Source organism: Loxodonta africana, chromosome 3, assembly GCF_030014295.1.
Source record: "Loxodonta africana isolate mLoxAfr1 chromosome 3, mLoxAfr1.hap2, whole genome shotgun sequence".
NCBI lineage: Eukaryota > Metazoa > Chordata > Mammalia > Proboscidea > Elephantidae > Loxodonta > Loxodonta africana.
In genome coordinates this window covers 83603225-83623669 of record NC_087344.1, presented here as the reverse complement: position 1 = coordinate 83623669, position 20445 = coordinate 83603225, and the positions used below count along the sequence as shown (strand labels likewise).

Here is a 20445-nt window from a genome sequence, read left to right as displayed (position 1 = left end):
AATCTAAGATACAACTATTGGTTTCTATGCATATGGAGTAAGAGAAAGAAGGAAATCAAAGACTCAGAGAAGAAACTAGTCCACAGGACTAATAGTCTACATGAACCACGAACTCATCTACCCTGAGACCAGAAGAACTAGATGATGCTTGGCTACCACTACTGACTGTTCTGATCACAAACACAATAGATGGATCCTGATAGACTGGGATCAAAATCCAAATCCTTAAAAAGCCCACACTTATTGGACCAGTTGAGACTGGAAGACTCCCTGAGACTTTAGACCTTGAAGCAAAACTATTCCATGAGGTCATCTTTTAGCTAAATAATAGATTGGCTCATAAATAAACAATATCATCTGTGATTACTGTGCCCCCCCACCAAAAAAAAAATCATTTATTATGAGCCCGAACAGTCAACATTTACCTAAAGCCAAGATGAGAAGCTTGGGGGGGAGGGTGGGGGGGTGGGCAGGGAAGCTGGATTACTGCAAGTGGAACAACCAGAATGGAAATAATGAGAATGCTGACACAATGTGGAAAATGTAACGAATGTCACTGAACAATATGTGTAGAAATTGTTCAACAGGAACCTAATTTGCTATGTAAACTTTCACCAAAAACTCAACAAAATACTTAAAAAAAAAAAAAAAGTCAATTGAGTGTATGAATGTAAGTCTATTTCTGGGCTCTCTCTTCTGTTCCATTGATCTACTTGTCTGTCTCGATGCCAATACCACACTATGTTGATTATTAATATCAGGCAGTGTAAGTCTTCTAGTTTTGTTGTTCTTTTTCAAGACTGGTTTTTCTAGGTCCTATGCATTTCCATATAAATTTCCACGTCAGTTTATCAACTTATATTAAAAAGTCTGCTGAGATTAAGATTGCAATGGTGTTGAATCTATCGATTAAGGTATTGACATTCTAACAATATTGAGTCTTTCAATCTATGAACATGGTACATCTCTATTAAGTTCTTTAATTTTTCTCATCAATTTTGTAGTTGTCAGAGTTGAGGTTTTTTTCACATCTTTTGTTATATTTATTCCTAAGTATTATTATTATATGTTATTATAAATGGAAGTGCATTTTTAAAAAATTTCATCTTCCAATTGTTTGATGCTAGTATATAGAAATAAAATAGATTTTTAAAAAGAGAATCACACTCATACACTCAATTGACTTCTGACAAAGGCACCAATACAATTCAGTATGTATAGGGTGGGGGGAGTCTTTTCAACAAATGTTGCTGGAACCACTAAATATTTATATGGAAAAATAATGAACCTTGACCTCTACCTCATACCATACAACAAAAATTAACTGAAGATACAGCACAGATCTAAATATAAAAGCCTAAGCTAACAGGAAGACACAGGAGAACATCTTTGTCACTTTGGGGTAGGCAAGGATTTCTTAGACATATCACAGAAAGCAATAACCAAAAGAAAATCAATGAACTAGATTGCATCAAAATCTGAAACTTCTGCTCATCAAAAGACACAATTAAGAAAATGAATAGGCAAGCCACAGACTGGGAGAAAATATCCACAAAACATTGATCTGACAAAGAATCTGTATCCAGAATAGCTAAATAATTTTTACTACTTAATCCTAAAAAGACAAACTAATTTTAAAAATGAGCAAGCCCAATTTTTAAAAATAGGCAAATAGTTGAACAGATATGCACAAAGGAAAATGTATGAATGGTCAATTATCACAAGAAAAAGTGCTCAACATCATGTCTTCAGGGAAACATTAATTAAAATCACAATGAATCACTACTGACTAGAATGGCTAAAATTAAAGACTTACACCATCAAATGTTGACAAGACTGTAGTTTGACAGTTTATTTTACAGCAGTACGCTTACCTTTTGACCCAGCAAATCCACTCCTAAATAAACCCCAAAAACTCCTTGCCATCAAGTCAATTCTGACTCATAGTGACCCTATAGGACAGAGTAGAAATGCCCCATAAGGCTTCCAAGGCTGTAATCTTTAAGGAAGCAGACTGCTGAATCTTTTTTCTGTGCTGCTGGGTTGGAAATAGCCGACCTTTTGGCTAGTAGCTGAGTGCTTAATCACTGTGCCACCAGGGCTCCTTCACTCCTAAATACTCATCTAAAAAAAAAATTGTACACGAATGTTCATAGCAGCTTTATTCACAATAGCCAAAAAACAAAAAACAGGAAATAACTCAAATGTTTATTAGTGGGAGAACAGATTTAAAAAAAAAAATTCTATTTTCATATAATAAAATACTACTTGGCAACAAAATGAAATTTATATAGGCAACAACACAGATGCATCTCACAGACATGCTGAGTGAAAGAAACCTTGCACAGAACTTATACTATATAATTTTACAATATATGGAGTTTTAGAACAGGCAAAACTAATTTATGATGAAAAAATTATGTGGGGAATTGACTAGGAAGGGACACAAGGGAACTTTCTGAGATGGTACTTGCTCTATATATAGAAGTGTTGTTTAAGCGGGTGTAACCATTTGTTAAAATTCTAGCTAAGATATGTGTATTTCAACATACATAACTTTTATCAAAAAACTGTAAAAAATAAATGCAACCATGTTTTAGAAAATTAAGCATTTCTGTTCAATGAATAACACTACAGACAGCATTGATAGACAGGTGGTAGATAAGATGGTATCTGCAGTGTCAAATTTGAATAAGAATGTCTATTGTAATGATAAAGCAGATAAGGGATTATGTTAATGTGAGTAGAAATTAAGGTTTTCAGCATACAAAAAAAGATTCAAGTAAAATTTTTTTTAAATAAGACTGTACAATTTTAAATTTAGACTGGAAATATCCATGAGTACTCATAAATTTTTTCCCTCTTTCTAAAAATATTCATTTCCTGATTCTGACCATTGAAAAGGCCTAGAAGCTATGCCAATCAAATAGCAATAAGCACTCCTAGCCCCCAGATGTAGTCTTTAAATGCCAATACTCACTGGAATGAATGAAAGCTCTTTGGAGAAATGGCTGTTCAAAGGTCTAGGGCAGGAAAGGTACCTGATGAGCCTGGGACATCTTGTGTCTGAAAACAAGAGAAGCACCCAAAGACTGATGGGGTTGTGCCAAAAGGATGTAGAGACCAAGGTCCCTGGGTGACCCAAACATTTTCCACTCAGCTGGTAAGTAAAAGGTTAGTGGTTTGAATGCACCCAGCAGCATTTTTGAAGAAATAAGCCTAGAGATCTGCTTCCATAAAGATTACAGCCAAGAAAACCCTATGGAGCAGTTCTACTCTGTTACAGATGGAGTCTCTCCAAAGTCACAAACCAACAGCAAAAACAAGGTCAACAACGAAAGGATGCAGAAACCAATTTGAAAAAGCTCTGCTTTCCACATCAAAAACAATAATGGATCGGTGGTTACTCACATCAAAAAAAGAGACAATGAAACATGGAGGTGCCTCCTTACGGAAGTACACAAGACCGCATTTGATATATTCTTGCCAAAATACATTGTACCTGAATCTAATCAAGTTTCTAAATCTAACTACCAATTCACAAGAAAACCAGAGGAACAGGTTAAATGCCATCATGAGATGAAATAATCAAAATCTAGACTGTGGCGATTTCTATAGGTCAAATAACTTTTTTTTTAACCAAAAAAATTGCAAGAAAAAAAGGTGGGGTTTGGAGGGAACCTACAGATTAAAGGAGACTGCAAAGCCCTGTCTGTCAACTATTGCAGTGCATGGACCTACATTTGGATCCTGATTCTCGCAACTTTTTAAAAAGTGTATCAGAAAATTGAGAACGTTTGAATGCCAACTATATTTGATTATTTTGAGGTATTATTAATTTTTTAGATGTAATAATGGTAATAAAAAGTCCTTATCTTTTAGAGATGCATACTGAAATATTTACAGATGAATTGGTATGCTACCTGGTTTTGCTGCAAAATTATCTCGGCTGCCGGGGGAGAGTCGCTAAGGAAATAAATAAGCCTAGATTAGTCATAAGTTGATAATTATTGAAACTGAGTGATTAGTACATGGAAAGTCATTATATTATTTTCTCTACTTTTGTATGTTTAAAATTTTTTATAATAGAGAACAAATATCACTGCAAATGATTAAAAGGCATTGAATATATAAAAACTGCAAGTTCATAACAATAATTTAAAAAAGAGAGTAAAACAAAACAAAACCATTGAATACCATTAGAAGTTGCTAGAACACCAACTTACTACTCTGAAAATCATAAATAAGGAGGAGAATTAAGCATTCATCCTGCCATTCTTTATTTCAGGGTAGCCAAAATGGTCCTACAAGATGTGAAAATGTTTTTCTACATAGAATTACATAATAAATGAAGGAATGATAGCATTAGAAAATCACCATTTTGTGATTCCTAATGAAATAACCACTTCAGCAAATGGTCATCAATGGATGGTAAAACAATTTGGTGGAAGGCTGACAGGGAACTTTATGATGCAAGAATCAGGCTGTCACCACAGGAAGGAGCCTGAGACCCAAAGTGGGCAGCAGAGGAGAGCTGGTCAACCAGGAACACACATGCTGGATTGTTGAGTAAGTAAAAATAAATCTTTATTGTGTTAAATCACTGCAATATGGGGGCAACTCATTACAGAAGTTAGCTTACTGTAAAAGTATACCATTTATATTTATTAAAACATGTAAGTACATAAATAAAACCCACAACAATATAGTATATATTTTTTCAAGGATACATACATACCCAAAAACATACCAAACCCATTAGAGTCTACACCCATGTCAGTCAGGGAGAAGAATAAGAATAGGGATCAGAGATCAAAAGAAGAAAATAAAACAAGAAAGATCTAGTAGCAACTGTCAGGAGTTTACCACCCTTTCCAGAAACAGCCTAGGCTAGTTGCTGAGTGTACTCATCTTTGCCTTAGGAGCAGGAGCACAGAATGTTTCTAGAAAGGAGAGAGCATTGAGGACAGAGCCTTTTGGAATCTCCTATCATGGTCACAGAAAGGGCCCAGGCCTGAAGGGGGTCCTAGCAATAACTAAGAATTTCTCCCACATCTGACCTTTACCCTTGGCTCTCCCTGGTGGTTGACAGTGCAAGAAGCACTCACTCATTTACAAGCATGGGGCCTGAACCTGGCCACCTCCCTCTTGGTAGCACCCTTCACTCCAGGCTAAGAGGGGCTGGACAAGCATAGAGGCTCATTCTGGGCCTGAGTGAATCCTCCATCCCTGCCTATAGTAGGCTAAACAATGTCTCCCCTTCCCCAAAGATGTCCATCTCCATAAAAATAAAACCTGTAAATATATTAACTTATATGGCAAAAGGACTGCAGACATGATTAAATTAAGGATCTCAAGATAGGGGGTTATTTTGGATTATCCCAGAGGGTTCAATGTAATCAAAAAAGCCCTTATAAAATAGAGTTAAACAAAGATAGAAGCAGCAGTCAGGAGAGAATTGTTGAGCTGATGAATGTTCTGTTGTGTATATTTTTACTGCAATAGAAAAAGAAAGGAGAGAAGATGCTACACTTCAGGTTGGAAGATAGAGGAAGGGGCTATGAACCAAGAAATGCAAGTGGCTTCTACAAACTGGAAAAGGCAAGGGAATGGATTCCTACCTAGAGCCTCCAAAGAAATGCAGGCCTGCATTTAATTTTAGCCATGAAATTTATTTTGGATTTTTGACCTCCAAACTGTAAGAAAACATATTTGTGCTGTTTTAAGTCACTAAGTTTGTGGTAATTTTTATAGCAGCAATAGGAGATTAATATACTACCTTCGGTGTATGAGTAGGGGCGGGGGTGGGGATACGTAATCAGAAAAGGTTTCCTGTAAGCCTGGGCAGTGAAACTGACCTAGGTTCATATTTCAGATCATTTATTACCTATGTGACCTTGAACAAATTAACCTCTCTGAATCTCAAAAACAATGCATCGTTAACAATTGTTAACACTGTTCATACACTGTCCACAGGGCTGGAGAATTAAATAGGATATTTTAATTTGTAAATGATTCATTTACTTTTTTTTAATGTCACATCTCTTTGTGGGTTTACACACACGCATTCATTCCTTCATTCATTCAACAGGCATCACTGGCACCATGCATACAGTGAGTTTGTACTCCACTACAATCGACCGGCATTTCTTACCTAAACTGCGACTGAGCTCCCAGGTGGTCCAGTGCCCAATCTCACCACCCCCATCCCAAATTCAGGCCCTTACACCTGCCCACTCACATGGTCATTTGTTGTTTTTTTTTTGATGGACCCAGCCTGGGCAGCATCACCCCTTTACCCTCCCCGGTATAGTTTCTGCAGCTGCCATGACGAGTCTCATCTCTGCCTTTAGCCTGAGCCCTGACAAAATCCTCTCCTTGAAAGGGCAAGATGCTCCCTCTGATCATACTTTCAACACAGCCTTTTCATCTCATTCTCTCTGCATCTCTCTCCCTTTTCCTACCTTCTCCTTTTAGCTCTCAAACAGCTCCTCCCTCTAACTCGAGAAAGGCTAAGCCAAGAGGAGAGCTGAGCCCTAGCCAGCCAGTCCAGAAGCAGGTAAGAAGAACCAAGGATTCAGGTTCACTGGGCTTCTCTGATACTGAAATGGAGTCTAAGGGGTTAAGATAGGATACCCAGACCGACCTAGAGTTCCCAGACAGTCCCAGTCACCCCACCTCTCCAGCTCAACACCCTCAGGTGCCTATCCAATTGAACTGTCACCCCTGACCTGTGGAGCTCCCCAACTCCAGTGGACCCATCTGGATTTCCTAATCCCATAGCTCCCAGCCTCCAGTCTAACCTCCAGATCTCCTTGGGAACGGAAATGCTGAGCTCTGCCCCCACCAGGTCTGGGTCTACTAGCCTGCCTCTCCCTTTCCAGGGAAAATGGTTGGTCCGGGGTTGATCTTCCTTGTCGCTGTCTGTGTATCATTTACCCAGTTGAGGCCCAAAGTGCTCTTTCCTCAGAACCTGAAGACTGAACTACCTCTCTAGGGGAGAATGAGAACCTGAACAATTAAGTGAGAAAATTGGTTTGAGTCCCTTTGTGCTGTTTTGGGGGGAAGTCTGGCTAAGTGGATGGAGCCATGGGTGGGCAGGCAGGCAGGCAGGAGATCTGGGTTCTCTAACCTGGGCATTACCACAGATTTATAACAGATAACCCTGAGCAAGTTTCTGGCCTGTCTGGGCACTGCAATCTGCTTCTGTAAAGACTGCAGCCTAGGAAACCCCATAGGGCAGTTCTACTCTGTCCTATAGGGTCGCTGAGTCAGAATCAACTCAATGGCACACACTATCCCTGGCAATGGTGCATAGTGGCCACAAGAGGGCGGGCATCTTCTTCAGCGTAAAGGTTTGTAGACTAAATAAACAACAACAAAAAAGCCCCAAACTCCTAGCCATTGAGTCAAATTCAGGGCTCCAATAAACAAGTGAGCCTCAAAAAGAAACACTGAGGCTTCCAAGTGGACGGGAACACTGCGAATTGGCAACTGAGTAGGGATTGGAACAGGGTATTCAAATTCCCAGCCCAAGGAGAGTTGAGGAGCCCCAGGACCAGGAGGAGTATGGTAAGGAGAGGGCTGGTGGGCAACAGAGACTGAGAATATACTTCGGAAATATTGGACACTTTGAGAAGAGAGGAGTGGGGCAGGGTCTTTAGGGGAGGGCCACAACTGAAAGTATTGCCCCGTAAGTTCTGGGGTAGGGCTTGTAAAACAAGACTTTTGGGGAGGTGAAGATAATCGACCAGGCTTCCTTCCCTTCCCCAGCATAGAATGAAAAGTGGAGAAATTGCAGGAGTTATTACAGGATTTGGGGAAGACTCCTCCTGGGTTGGGTTCCTCCATCTCAGAGCCCCGGAGGCACAGTGAATAACGAAGGACCACCTGGCATCCTTTTCCCTCCTTTTTACCTTCCAGTAATTTAGGTTCAGGGCCTAGGAAAAATAAGAACCACCAAATGGGGCAATTATCTGGACTTCAGAGGGTTAATTCTCAAGAATTCATTCTGACATCAGCCATAGCCCTTGTCCCCTACCCTCCATCTCTGGGCTTGTCCCCTTACTGGGCCCCAAGTTGGCAGCTTCCCTGAATTCCTTCTTTGGTGTAATTCACTAGGGCCTTGGGACCCAAGCCCAGAGCCAGTCCCCTGCTCCCTTCCTCGGGTCCCAGGAGTCTAGGGCTTACTTTCTAAGGGAGGAAAGAGGCCTTTCTCTCACTCCCTCCCCCCTCCCAGGATGTGGGCTCTGGGACCAAAGAACCTCTGTCTTTCCCTGCCACACCCCCATTGTTGCCCAGACAAGGGGATTCCTTGTGTCCCAGCCTCCCAAAGGCATCCTTGTGAAGGAAGAACTGGTGGAAGGCATGGGGTAGGGTGGGGAAAGGAGAATCACAGGGTCAGAGAGGAAAACACCTCTCCCCACCCAAAATTCTAATATACTCCACCAGACCTGAGAGCTCAAGCCTCTTCGTCCCTCTGGCTCCCATCAGCAATGCGGAGAGATGGCTGGGGGCTCATCTGCATATAAAGAGCCTGAAGTCCGAAGAGGACACTGACTGAGAAGGTGTGGCAACCGCAGGCTGAACCTGCTGGCAGGCAGATTTGGAGCCAGAATACAAGAATGGGGGAAATCCAGGGCTTGGGTAAGACAGGGAACTGTGGCAGGGGTGGACCTAACGGACTTTATTTAATAGCAGTAGGTAGAGGCCCCTGCCAAATTCCCTCCCTAAAAGCGCAGGTATAGGCGTACTGGCACCAAAGACAGGGAAGCAGCTACAGAGGGAAGGAAATCGTCTAGGATAAAAGGAGAACACCCTGTTCAAGAAGAACCTTTCTAAAAACAAGCACAAACATCTGACAGAAAGTAAGAAAATTTCCTGCCAGAAGGGCTAATGTGTTCCTACTCACAAAAAGTAATGGTATGGACAATAAATGATACAGTATCACTTAGCAGCAGGGGCTCAGACACCTCTTTACTGACCTATCACCAACCAAGGACTGGTACAGTGGAAGCGTTAATTCCTCCTGGCAGGAAATGACATCACTCAACAGACAGGAAGGGTGGTTCTATTCACTCCAAAGGCTTTTGGGAGAGCCAGTCCATGTAGGTTTGGCCCTGAGTGTCCATGTCTTTCCTCAATTCTCCCCCTTGAGTAGGAATGGGGCCAACGGTCCTAGACGTTGGGTGAGGTAATCTCACCTGTCTCTTTACCAGCGATCCCCTAGGGGTCCTAAATCCCTCAAATCCTTACCTAGTGGGTGGGTGGGGATACCATCACACCAGAAGCCACAGGCCGAGCTTCTAGATTCAGTATCTCTATGGAAGTAATCGTTGGGACTCAATAATTGAGGGGTAAAGGCCAGAGAGACTCTCCAGGAACCAAAGGGATGGTGAGGCCAGGTTTCCATGGTAACCATGGAGTGCTGATTTCAATGCAGCCTCTTACTAGTCTCAGATTGAGAAAGAGTTTTAAGGGAGACCAGGACCTAGAGATAAGAGAAGCCAAAGGAAACATTTACAAGAAGGTCACATCATCCTGGCACTGTCCCCAGTACCAGTGGGCCTCAAAGCCCAGCTTGGCACTCTCATCCTCTGGTGGCTCAGGCAGTCTGCCTTGGAGTCCCTCCCCCGGGAACTTCCACCCAGTTGTCAATCCCTCTAGTCTGGCGGCTGTCAGGTCCATCTCAGTCCTGACCCTCTCCCGACCTGGTATAACCCTTGCCCAGTCCATCTCTGGCCGGGGAGCCCCTGGGGGGGCCTGTTCATCCAGCTCGTTGGGGGCCACAGTGTCCAGGAAGCTGCCAACAGAGACACTGTCCAGGCGGTCAGTGGAGCCATTGTCTGGTAGGCTGTCCCAGCTGCCCCGTCTGGAGCGGCCTGGGCTCCCACCTGTCAGGCTATATTGGCTGCTGGTAAGGCTGCTGCAGTGGCTGGTCAACGTCCCACGCTCCTCCAACAGCCAGCGTACTGCTTCGATGCCCTCATTCAAGGTCACCAGCTGCTGCAGGATCTTCACATCGATGGCTCGCAGGTAAGCCTAGGGGAGTGGGAGAAAGGGTTAGCCTAGGTTCTGGGCCATGGGTTTCCCTAATATTTCCAGATGCCACTACCTTGTGGCCCATCCAGCTATGCTTCACTTCGAAGAAGCATGGAAATAGAATGGTTTGGAGTGTGGGCTTTAGAAGCAGTGACTAGCGTTTAAAATCCCAGCTCTACGTATGACTGCAACTTTTTTAACTTCTTTGAGCCTCACTTTACTAAATCACTCATCTCACAGGGTGGGTATGAGGTTTTGAGATGATGTCTATTAAGTACTCAGCATAGTGCCTGCTAGAGTAAGGTCTCAGTAAACGTTAAGTATTAAACTCTGGTCCCACTGAGCTTTGAACTTCATATTTACAGTACTAACTATTGAATCAGGTGTCCAGATTCACCAGTAAGACAGCCAAAGCATAGCCTGATTTGGGGCCAGGTGTTAATTGGGCAGTAGACTCTGACAAAAGGAGGCAAGAGCTGGGAGGGAGCTGACCTGGGCCCCCAGCCACTTCAGGGTGTTGGTATCAGGTGCTAAGGGAAAAAAGGGCTAGCCAGAACTCAGGAGGGTCAGAATACCACTGGGTGGGGACTCAGGGTTCTCTCTACTACATTTGACAGAAAGTCTCCCTGTCTGTACTGGGAGTAAGTTTTATTTACTGCGTAATCTCTAGGGTCCTGTACAAACTAAGACTCACTGAGTTACCTTCCCCACGCACAAGTCTGAACCTGTCCCTTCCCTGCTTAAGAGGCTTTACCGGCTTTGTACTGCTCTTAGAGAATAAAATCTAAACACTTTAGTAGCTGGCATTTAAAAGCCTGTCATAAATACAGCTCTTGCCCATTTCTCTAGCTTCACCTCTAGTATATTTCCTTGTGAGCCCAAGGTCCTGCCACACATCATTTTTTTAAATTGTTTTAATTTTAATAAAAGTAATAGATGCACCTAGATGAAAGAGGCAAACAGTTCTACAAGGTTTATTATGAAATGTAACCATTCCACCATCGAAGTCCTAAATCCCACTTCCCAGAGACAACTATTTTAATTTTTAGCTGTTTCTTTCAATATTTACATCCTACTCTCTAAATGAAATGTTTATATTGCTACTTCTTGATTTTTCAGCTTTAGAAGTTTTCTATTAACTTCCCACACTACAGAAGGTTAAAGGTGTAACTCTTTTATCCCAAACCCAACTATCTTGCCACACAGATATTCTTCCCGTTTTCCCATACTCTCAATATATCCAATAAAGCTATTCAGTGTTTATTAGTATTGGAGAATGCTATTTACAGCTAAGCCCGATTACTATGATTACTTTTCTTGCTTGTAAGTTTTTGTTTCCCTCAGGGTTTTTTTTTGTTTGTTTGTTTGTTTAGTTTGCTACATACTTATCAGTAACTAACCCCCCCATACTCTCACTCAATTGTCTAAATTTCCCTCTCAATGCTTTAGAAGTCATCCATTCAAAGTCGTCTATTCCATCTTCTTAGAGACATCTCTTTGGTAGCCTTCTGATCTGCTCCCATGTGTCCCTCTGCACAGTTGTCCTCTGGGGACCTCCCTTCATCATCATCTTGGGGATTCACTGTGCCTCTCTCCTAAGCTGGATCCTGTTTCCTGGATCTCATGTCTTTCTCTTTCTTGATTTATTTCTCCAGTAACTTCCTGAGAAAGTCTGTATAGGACATAAATTTGTTAAGTCCTTGCATGTTTTCAAACGTTATTCTATCCTCACACAGTTGATATTTTGGCTGGGTTTGGAATTCTAGGTTGAATATAAATTTTTTTCTCAAAATTTAAGATATCATTCCATTGTCTTTTAATTTCCAGTGTTGTACTTTTTAAAGTTTGACGCCATTCTCATTCCCGAACCTTTGTATGTGATTATTTTTCCTCTCCTTCCGGAAATTTTTAGGTTCTTCTCTTTGTTCCCAGTGTTCTAAAACTTCACAGTAATTTGCCATGGTGTGGGTCTATTTTCGTCCATTTAGTTGGCTACTCGACGGACTCTTTTAATCTGGAAACTCATGCCCTTCAGTTCTGGAAGATTTTCTTTAATTATTTGATGATTATTTTTCCTCCAATGTTTTTCTATTCTTTCTGGAAATCCTATTATTTGAATCAAGGGGCTCCTGGACTGATCCTTTTTTTTTTTTCTCTTCCATCTTTTTCTACATTTGCTCTAGATTCTGCAAGATTTTTTCAACGTGATCAGTCCTTCTACTGAGTTTTTCATTTTTTTTTCATGTTTTTATTTCAAGAGTTATTTCTAGTTCTCTGAATGTTTCCTTTTTTTAATAGCTTCCCGTTTTCATTCAGGGCTACAATATCATCTCTTACCTCTTTAAGGACATGATTAATGATTTTTATAAGTTCTCAGCTCCCTATATTATCTCCATGTCATTCAAGTTGCTTTATTCTGTTTGTTTAGGTCTATATCCTTCACGTTAGAGGCTCTCATCAGATGTCTTATAATCTTTAGCATCTGTTAACACTTCAGAGGGAAAAAAAAATTTTTTTTTTTTTTTTTTTCTCTGAAGTGTTAACAGATGGGCTCTAAAAAGCCGATCGGAAACTGTAAGCTTCACTACAGGGTGATTGGGCTGGGCTGTTTGATTTAAGGCCTGAGGTCAGTATCTTTTGTTTTTTCTCTTGAGCTCATCATATTCCCCAGAGAAGAATCCTGCACCCTCCACTATGGTGGGTATAATATAAGCAAGGCTGCCAATATTCTGAGAGCAAAGTAGGGGAGAAGGCGGGGAGGGGTGTTTTCTATATTTGGTACATTTTTATCTAATCCCCCTTACTCTCAGCTGTGCTTGGTGTCTCCCAATCCAGGAGTTGCTGACACCTGGTTACACAGTTAGGGACGGGAACTGAAGAGATGATTCTTAAACAGACTTTCAACCAACTGCTTTATTTTCAGCCCCACTCTTCCCCCCAGTTCCAGAAATACCTGGTGCTTCCAATTCCTAAAACCTTTGAGGGTTTATGTAGTAAAAAATGGGTTGCTTTTCAACTTTCCCCACTGCTGGTTTGGGATTCAGCTCTTTGTGGATTTACTACGTTAGTTACCACTCTTCCTACTGCTTTTCAGCTTCCAAAATCTTGTTCCTATCATCTTCTCTTTGCTTTGTCATCATGGTGTTACACCTTTTAACATAATCATTTACTTGCTTTTTGGTGAAGTTTTAAGAGAGAATGGAGGTAAATGCATGTGTTCAATCTGATGTCTTGAGATGGAATTCCCATTGACTTTATTCATTCTTCAAGGCCCAGTTCGAATGCCACCTCCTCTAGGAACTCTTCCCTGCCCTTCTTCAAGATAGAATTAATCCATTCAGTCATGAAACAGACATTTATTAAGGGTTTCCTATAGGCCTGGCATCGTTTTAAATGAAGGAAGAAAAGACACCATTTCTAGCCCTCAGAGAGTTCACAGTCTAGTGGGTAAGATAAGACAATGGAGAAGGCACTCAAAATTCAATGTGACAACTGCTAGTGGAAAAAATGGCTGCAGAGACGGCTATGGGTACATATAGGTCCATAACCCAGCCAGACAAAGTCAGATAAGGCTTCCTAGGATAAAGGACATGAGCTGAGACTTGGAGGTTAAGTAAGACTTAGGCAAAGAAGTAACAAGAGATATTTCAACTAGAGCAAACACCATGTGCCCCCCTCCAATTCAAAGTGGACTTTCCAGAGCAAAAACCCAATCATGTCACTCTTTCAGAAGGCCCTCCTTGGGTTCCAATAGCACTTACCATCCTGTACTAGAGTTATTAGTCTGTCTTTCTCACTCTCGAAATCAGACTGGGTAAGTTTCCTGAGGACAAGTCCTGCCCAATTCATTTTTGGTGCTAAGTCTAGGTTTGCACAGGTCAGACACAGGGATTCCTCGACTGTGACAGCATTACTCCCCCAGGATACAAGAAAACAAGGCCTTCTTACCAGAAAAAGAAACATACTCATTCACACCATCTCTTTAGAAACAGAGAAGGGGATAAACAGCTCAAAAGATGTGCAGCCTCAGAGGCCACCCCAACTTGATTCTTTTCCACGGGGGATTCAGGTTTCTTCTCTGAATCACCCTACCCCCTCCCCTCAACATGTACACATTAGACTCTCTACTCAGCCCTGGGATAACGGGGTATGGCTACCTCATTGCTCCATCCAAATCAGACTCTAGGGTAAAAGCCTGGAGATCCCACTCCCAGCATCCTGGTTGTGGACTGAGATTCTCAGATTATTGTTACTAGAAGGGCCTTTAGAGAGTATCTAGTTCCAAAATCCCACCCCCTATTCCCAGAGGCAGAAAACTGAGGCTGGAAGAAGAAAGACAGGGTCCTGCTCAAGACCACAAAAGAATTCAGGAGCAGAGCCAGATCTCAAACCCATGTCTTCACCTTCCTGGCCTAAAAGCTTTTCCTCAAGCTGCTCTGTGGGGGTGGGTTGTCCTGGAAACAGTTCTTTGGGTGGGAGGACCAAGGGGATGTTGCCATTGTTTCTCCTTCCCACATAACCCAGACTTCAGCTGGTTCTCTCAACCCTTGAATAGAGATGGGAGGCATGAGGGAAAAGGCAGAGCTGACCTTGGCCTCAAAGGCAGGCCTGCTCCTCCCTGTAAGGACAGCTGGGAAGGGGTCAGTTGAAGGACAGTCCTTACAGGACTTGGACCAGTCCTGCCACCAGTGGCTCCAAGGGAAATCCCTCTGCCCCACCCCTTGTCCTCCCTGAGCCCAAGCCAGTGGTCACGGCAGAGTGCATGAAGGGATCAATGACACCCTGGCCTGAGGAGGGAGAAAGGATTGGGGTAGGGATTTGTGGGTGTCTATAAGGAGCCTCTCCCTGTTCTGGCCCTCAGAAGACTCCCTCCCTCCAGCCTCTGGCCAGGCAAAGTTAAGAATACAGAGAGACAAATCAAAAGTTAAATGTACCTCCTTTCAAGTTCATGGACAGTAGTCTCCAATACAGGCAGAAAAGAGTGATTAGGCATGGCTCCCCTGCTGACTTCCTGCCTGAGCTCAGGCAAGCTGCTTAATATCTCCAAGAGAGTTTCCATAGCTGTGTGACAGGGAAAATGATGACTACCTTTCTCACTTCAATGACAATGTGTTTAAAGCGTGTGACACAAGGCAGGTCTCAATGTTAAGATGTAAAGTGTAGTCAGACCACCTGGGTTCAAATCTTGGCTCTGTTGTTTACTTTTTGTATGACCTTGGGCAGTTATTTCACCTCTCGGTGCCTCAGATTCTTCATCCATAAAATATCGCTTATGTAATAGGAATGCTGTGGGGATTAAGATAATATCTCGTAAAGTATTGCATGATTCCTGGCACATGCACTCACTGAAAGTTAACTTTTATTTGTAGGATAAGGCAAAGCCAGCCCTCCCCAACCCCCAGCCACCCTGCGCCTCAGGTTAGCACAGTCAACCTTCAAGGCCAAGTGCACCCTTGGCATTCAAGTCCTTCCCCCAGGGAGCCTTTCCTGACTGCTCCGCCCACAAGGCTCTCCTATCCTCTCAGGAGGTAAGAACCCTAACTGGTCTGGGAGCCCTGTGATCTCCTCCCTCCATCCCTCACAGCACAGCCTGGCACACAGTGGGGCTCCAGGAAGACTTTTTAGCTGACACACTCACTGTGGGCTCCTGGTTCTGGGCCAGGGACTGGCCAGCAATTTCTCAGATCCCTAAAACTAGTTGCAAAGTGATGGCAGGTGTAAATCACCACCTGCTCAGGAACCAGGACCCTGGGGAGTCTGTGAGGAGTGGGGGGAAGCGGGTAGCTGCCCTTTTGGCTCTGAATCTAGAGCAGCAGCACCAGGGATGAGGGAGGGTGCCTGTTTCCTCATCTTCTCCCCAGGGAGACACAGATGGGATCCAAGTATCCAGTGTACCTTGGGGTAGGAGACTGAGTCAGAGGTGAGGGAACAGACACTGATGGTGCTCCTACTCTGTGTCTGTCATGGTTCTAGGAACTTTCAAATATTTCAAGCGGGAAAGGGGGAAGTGGGGACATTGGGCAAAGGGAGGGAGAATGTTTTTAGTGCTCCTGGTCCAGGCAGTTTTCAGCAGATATGCCCTCACCCAGATCTCTTCGGTGCTGAATCCTGTCCTCAATACTGGAGCCTCAGATGAACCAAACCCCTTCCCAGTCCTCAAGAAGCTCCCAGTTTGGAGAGGGAGAAAAAAAACTGGATGTCCTATAAAGGGGGCTGGGGTGGAAACAGGTGGTCCCTGTGTGGATTTGTGCTCTCGTAGGTTCTCAGTGGAAACCCTGGTGGGTAGTGGTTAAGTGCTACGGCCGTAAACCAAGAGGTCCGCAGTTCGAATCCACCAGGCGCTCTTTGGAAACTCTATCGGTCAGTTCTACTCTGTCCTAGAGTCACTATGAGTCACTGTGACAGTGGGTTTTTGTTTTTTAGGTTCTCAGTAGCTTCTCAGACTTCATTTTCCCACTCCCATTTATTTGACAGGATAACTTCCTAGAGTCTGTGCCTCCCACCCCAAGTCCTCAGGACCCATTAACACCCCACTTACCCTTGCGGGGGCAATTAATGGAGATCAATCCACCTCTGCCTCAGGGTTTGTGAAAAGACTTGGGTGGGGTCCTGAGGGGTAGGTGAGGGGTTTTAACTCGCTCCTCTCCAGCCCAACTCTGGGGACATCAATCAGTCCTTTCCGGCCCTACACAGGACACTCCGACCCCCTGGCCCGTGGAGCCGACACTCACCAGCTCTATCCTCAGCGCCATGATCTTGTCCCCCAGGCCATGGCCCGTGCTAGCTGCCCCCGGGAGCAGCAGGGCGCCAGGGGTCCCTGGCTCCCATTCGCCTCGCAGCCCGCGTAGCAGCCCTTCAGGGGTCTTCCTGCCCACCTTGCCCTCCACGTCTCGCAGGTCAGGCGTCTGGGACTCCGCGGCCCCCTCCATCCGGACCCAAGCCTGAGCAGTGCTGGAGACCGGACGCCGGGGTCTTGTTCCCAAGGGACCGCCAGTCTCCCGTGCCTATGCGGAGCCGACCGGGTGGGTCCCCGCCCGCGCGGCGCGGGGGGCGGGAGGAAGGTGCCGTAACACTCAGAAAAGCTGCGCAAATCTATGTATATATTCGAGTGCTGCGCACACAACCTCTAGCCCTGGAATGTGTCGAGCTGGCCGATACTGGATTTGTACCTGAAAGGGTACCTAGGAGAACTCCACGTCTTCTCCCTACTCGGGCACTGAATCCAGCCAGGGACACAGCAGGCGCGCAATAAATGCGTGCTGAATCAAGGCTAAGCATTCTCAGTCGGGGATGTGGAAGGTTAAAGGACAGCGGTAGCAGAGGGCTGCAGAGGATTTTGGAAGGCTTCCTGGAGCAGAGGAGCTGGGTCTAAAACTGTCTAGATTTAGCTAGTCACTGGAACACACACTCCAATACTAGCCCCGTGGCTAGAACTCAAGAGAGAAGGAGCAGAAATGAAAGCCCTCCCGGCCAGTGAGGAAGCAAACAGTGCTGAAGCTGGAGAGGTCCACATGGGCCAAATTATGCTGGCTCTTGTAAATCCGTCTTCTTAAATTTGATTGTGCATATGAATCTTCTATGAATCTTGTTCTGTAAGTGGTGAGGCCTGAGATTTTGTATTTCTAACCAGCTCTCAGGTGTTGGCCATGCCACTGGTTCACAGACCACACTTTGAGTAGCAAGGTTATGTTTTATTCTATGGGCAATGAAGAGCCACTAAAAACTTTTTTTTTTTTAATTTGGCTTGGTTTTTTAGTTTAAACCAAGAAATTCCAGTCTATGGTTATAAAAGGATTTACAATGAAAATATTACTCCTGCTTTCCTTTCCCACCTCTAGTCCAATACCCCATAGGCAACCACTTTCAGTTGTTGTTGTTTTTCTTTTCCTGGTGTTTAACCCATAATTCTAAACAGTAGGCTTATACTATTACTATTTGATTTTAAACATTGTCTACTGACTTCCTATTATAAATATGGATATAACTTATACTCTCTATTTCCCTTCCTCCAATGGTCCTATATACTTCTATCACTATTTTTAGTTCATCTAATGGTTACCTTTGTGATTTTAAGTAACACTGTTCTTTAGACAGTGTCTCTTCATCCATGGAAGGGCTTTAAGTCAAAGATTGACAAAAAACATTTGTAGTTTTGAAAGCTTACTCTGGATTTCATAAGGAAAAAGGATTGAAGGGGTAAAAATCTGGTGTCCAGGAGGCCAGTTAAAAGATGAGAAACTGAAACGGCCTGGACTAGCAGACTGGTTGTGAGATTGGAAAGAATCAGACCAGAACGGGGCTCTTTAGGATGTAAGATTGACAGGACTTGGTGACTGGTTACATTCATTTATTTACGGTGGCATTCAATAAATATTAGTTATGTAGGAGAGGTCAGCACAACTAGACTAAACCAAAAGCAAAGAGGTTTCCTGAATATAACTGAACACTTCAAAAGGGCAGAGTAGCAGGGACAGGGCCCTGGGGACCATGTTTTCGGGGGACATCTAGGTTAATTGGCATAATAAAATGTATCAAGAAAATGTTCTGCATCCCACTTTGGTAAGGGGCCTCTAGGGCGTTAAACGCTAGCAAGCGGCCATCTAAGATGCACCAATTGGTCTCAACCTACCTGGAGCAAAGGAGAATGAAGAACACTGAAGACACAAGGTAAAAATAAGCCAAAGAGACGGAAAGGGCCACATAAACCAGAGACTACATCAGCCTGAGACCAGAAGAATTAAATGGTACCCAGCTACAACCAATGACTGCCCTGACAGGGAACACAACAGGGAATCCCTGGGGGAGCAGGAGAACAGTGGATGCTGACCTCAAATTCTTGTAAAAAGACCAGACTTAACGGTCTGGCTGAAATTAAAGGGACCCCAGAGGTCATGGTCCCCAGACCTTCTGTGTGCCCCAAACTGGAACCATTCCCAAAGCCAACTCTTCAGACAGGGATAAACCAAAACCCAGTGCCGTCGAGTCAATTCTGACTCATAGCGACCCTATAGGACAGAGTAGAACTGCCCCATAGAGCTTCCAAGGAGCATCTGGCGGATTAGAACTGCCGACCCTTTGGTTAGCAGCCATAGCACTTAACCACTATGCCACCAGGGTTTCCTCAGACAGGGATAGGACTGGACCATAAGACAGAAAATGATACTGGTGAGGAATGAGCTTCTTGGCTCAAGTAGACACATGAGACTATGTGGGCAGCTTCTGTCTGCAGGGAAGAAAAGAAGGCAGAGGGGGACAGGATCAGGTTGAATGGACACAGGAAATACAGGGTGGAGAGGAGGAGTGTGGTGTCTCATTAGGGGGAGAGCAGTTGGGAGTATATAGCAAGGTGGTTTACAAGTTTTTGTATGAGAGACTGACTTGATTTGTAAACTTTCACTTAAAGCAAAATAAAAAAAAATTAATTAAATAAATATTTGTTAAAAGAACAAATAAGTTATTTCAACAAATATTATGGAGAACCTACAATGTGCTAAGAGGCCTGGTGGTGCAACAGTTAAATGCTTGGCTGCTAACCAAAAGGTTGGCAGCTCCAACCCACCTAATGGCTCCTCAGGAAAAAGGCCTGGCAGATCTGCTCCTGGAAAAATTTTTGTGTGCCAAGAAAAGTGGGATACAGACCTCAAATTCTAGTAAAAAGACCAGACATAATGGTCTGACTGAGACTGGAGGGACCCCAGAGGTCATGGATACCAGACTCTCTGTTAGCCCAAAACTAAAACCATTCCCGTAGCCAACTCTTCAGACAAAGATTAGACTGGACTATTTTTTTTTTTTTTTTATAAGACATAAAATGACACTGGTAGGGATTGTGCTTCTTAGCTCAAGTAGACACATGAGACTATGTGGGCAGTTCCTGTCTTGAGGCGAGATGAGAAGGCGGGGGGACATGACTGGGTTGGATGAACATGGGAAATACAGGGTGGAGAGAAGGAGTGTGCTGTCGTATTGTAGGGAGAGCAAGTAGGGTCATATAACAACGTGTGTATAAGTTTTTGTATGAGAAACTGACTTGGATTATAAACTTTCACTTAAAATGCAATTAAAAAAAATTATTGTATGCCATGCAGTCAATCCTGACTCACAGTGGCCTTATAGGACTGAGCAGAACTGCCCCATAGGGTTTCCCAGGCTATAAATCTTAGTGGGAGCAAATCGCCAGGTCTTTTCTCCTGTGGAGTCTTTGGTGGGTTCAAACTGCTGACATTTCAGTTGGCAGCCAAGCACTTAACCACCGTGCCACCAGGGTTCCTTCCGTAAAGACACAGCTTAGAAAATCCTATGGGGCAGTTCTGCTCTGTCACATGGGGTCACTATGAGTCCAAAATCGACTCGATGGCACCTAACAACATATTCTCTACACTATACCCTGCAACAACACTATGT

General features: G+C 43.7%; 1 protein-coding gene across 1 annotated transcript; it reads right to left on the bottom strand.

Annotated features, from left to right (window-relative positions):
* Positions 1-4441: 4441 nt before the first annotated feature.
* LURAP1 (leucine rich adaptor protein 1) lies at positions 4442-16970 on the bottom strand. The gene is made up of 2 exons (XM_003415577.4): positions 16773-16970; positions 4442-10041 (listed from the first exon to the last, which is right to left on the bottom strand). Exons 1-2 carry the CDS (start codon positions 16968-16970, stop codon positions 9520-9522), a joined length of 720 nt encoding a protein of 239 aa, XP_003415625.1. The 3' UTR covers positions 4442-9519.
* Between the last annotated feature and the right edge of the window lie 3475 nt (positions 16971-20445).

What these genes read in the sequence shown, in the direction of transcription:
- LURAP1 (XM_003415577.4), bottom strand. Translation starts at nt 16,970, where the DNA reads ATGGAGGGGGCCGCGGAGTCCCAGACGCCTGACCTGCGAGACGTGGAG. An exon ending in TGGCGCTGAGGATAGAGCTG is followed by an intron (nt 10,042 to 16,772) that starts GTGAGTGTCGGC and finishes CCACTCCCCTAG; the next exon opens with GCTTACCTGCGAGCCATCGA.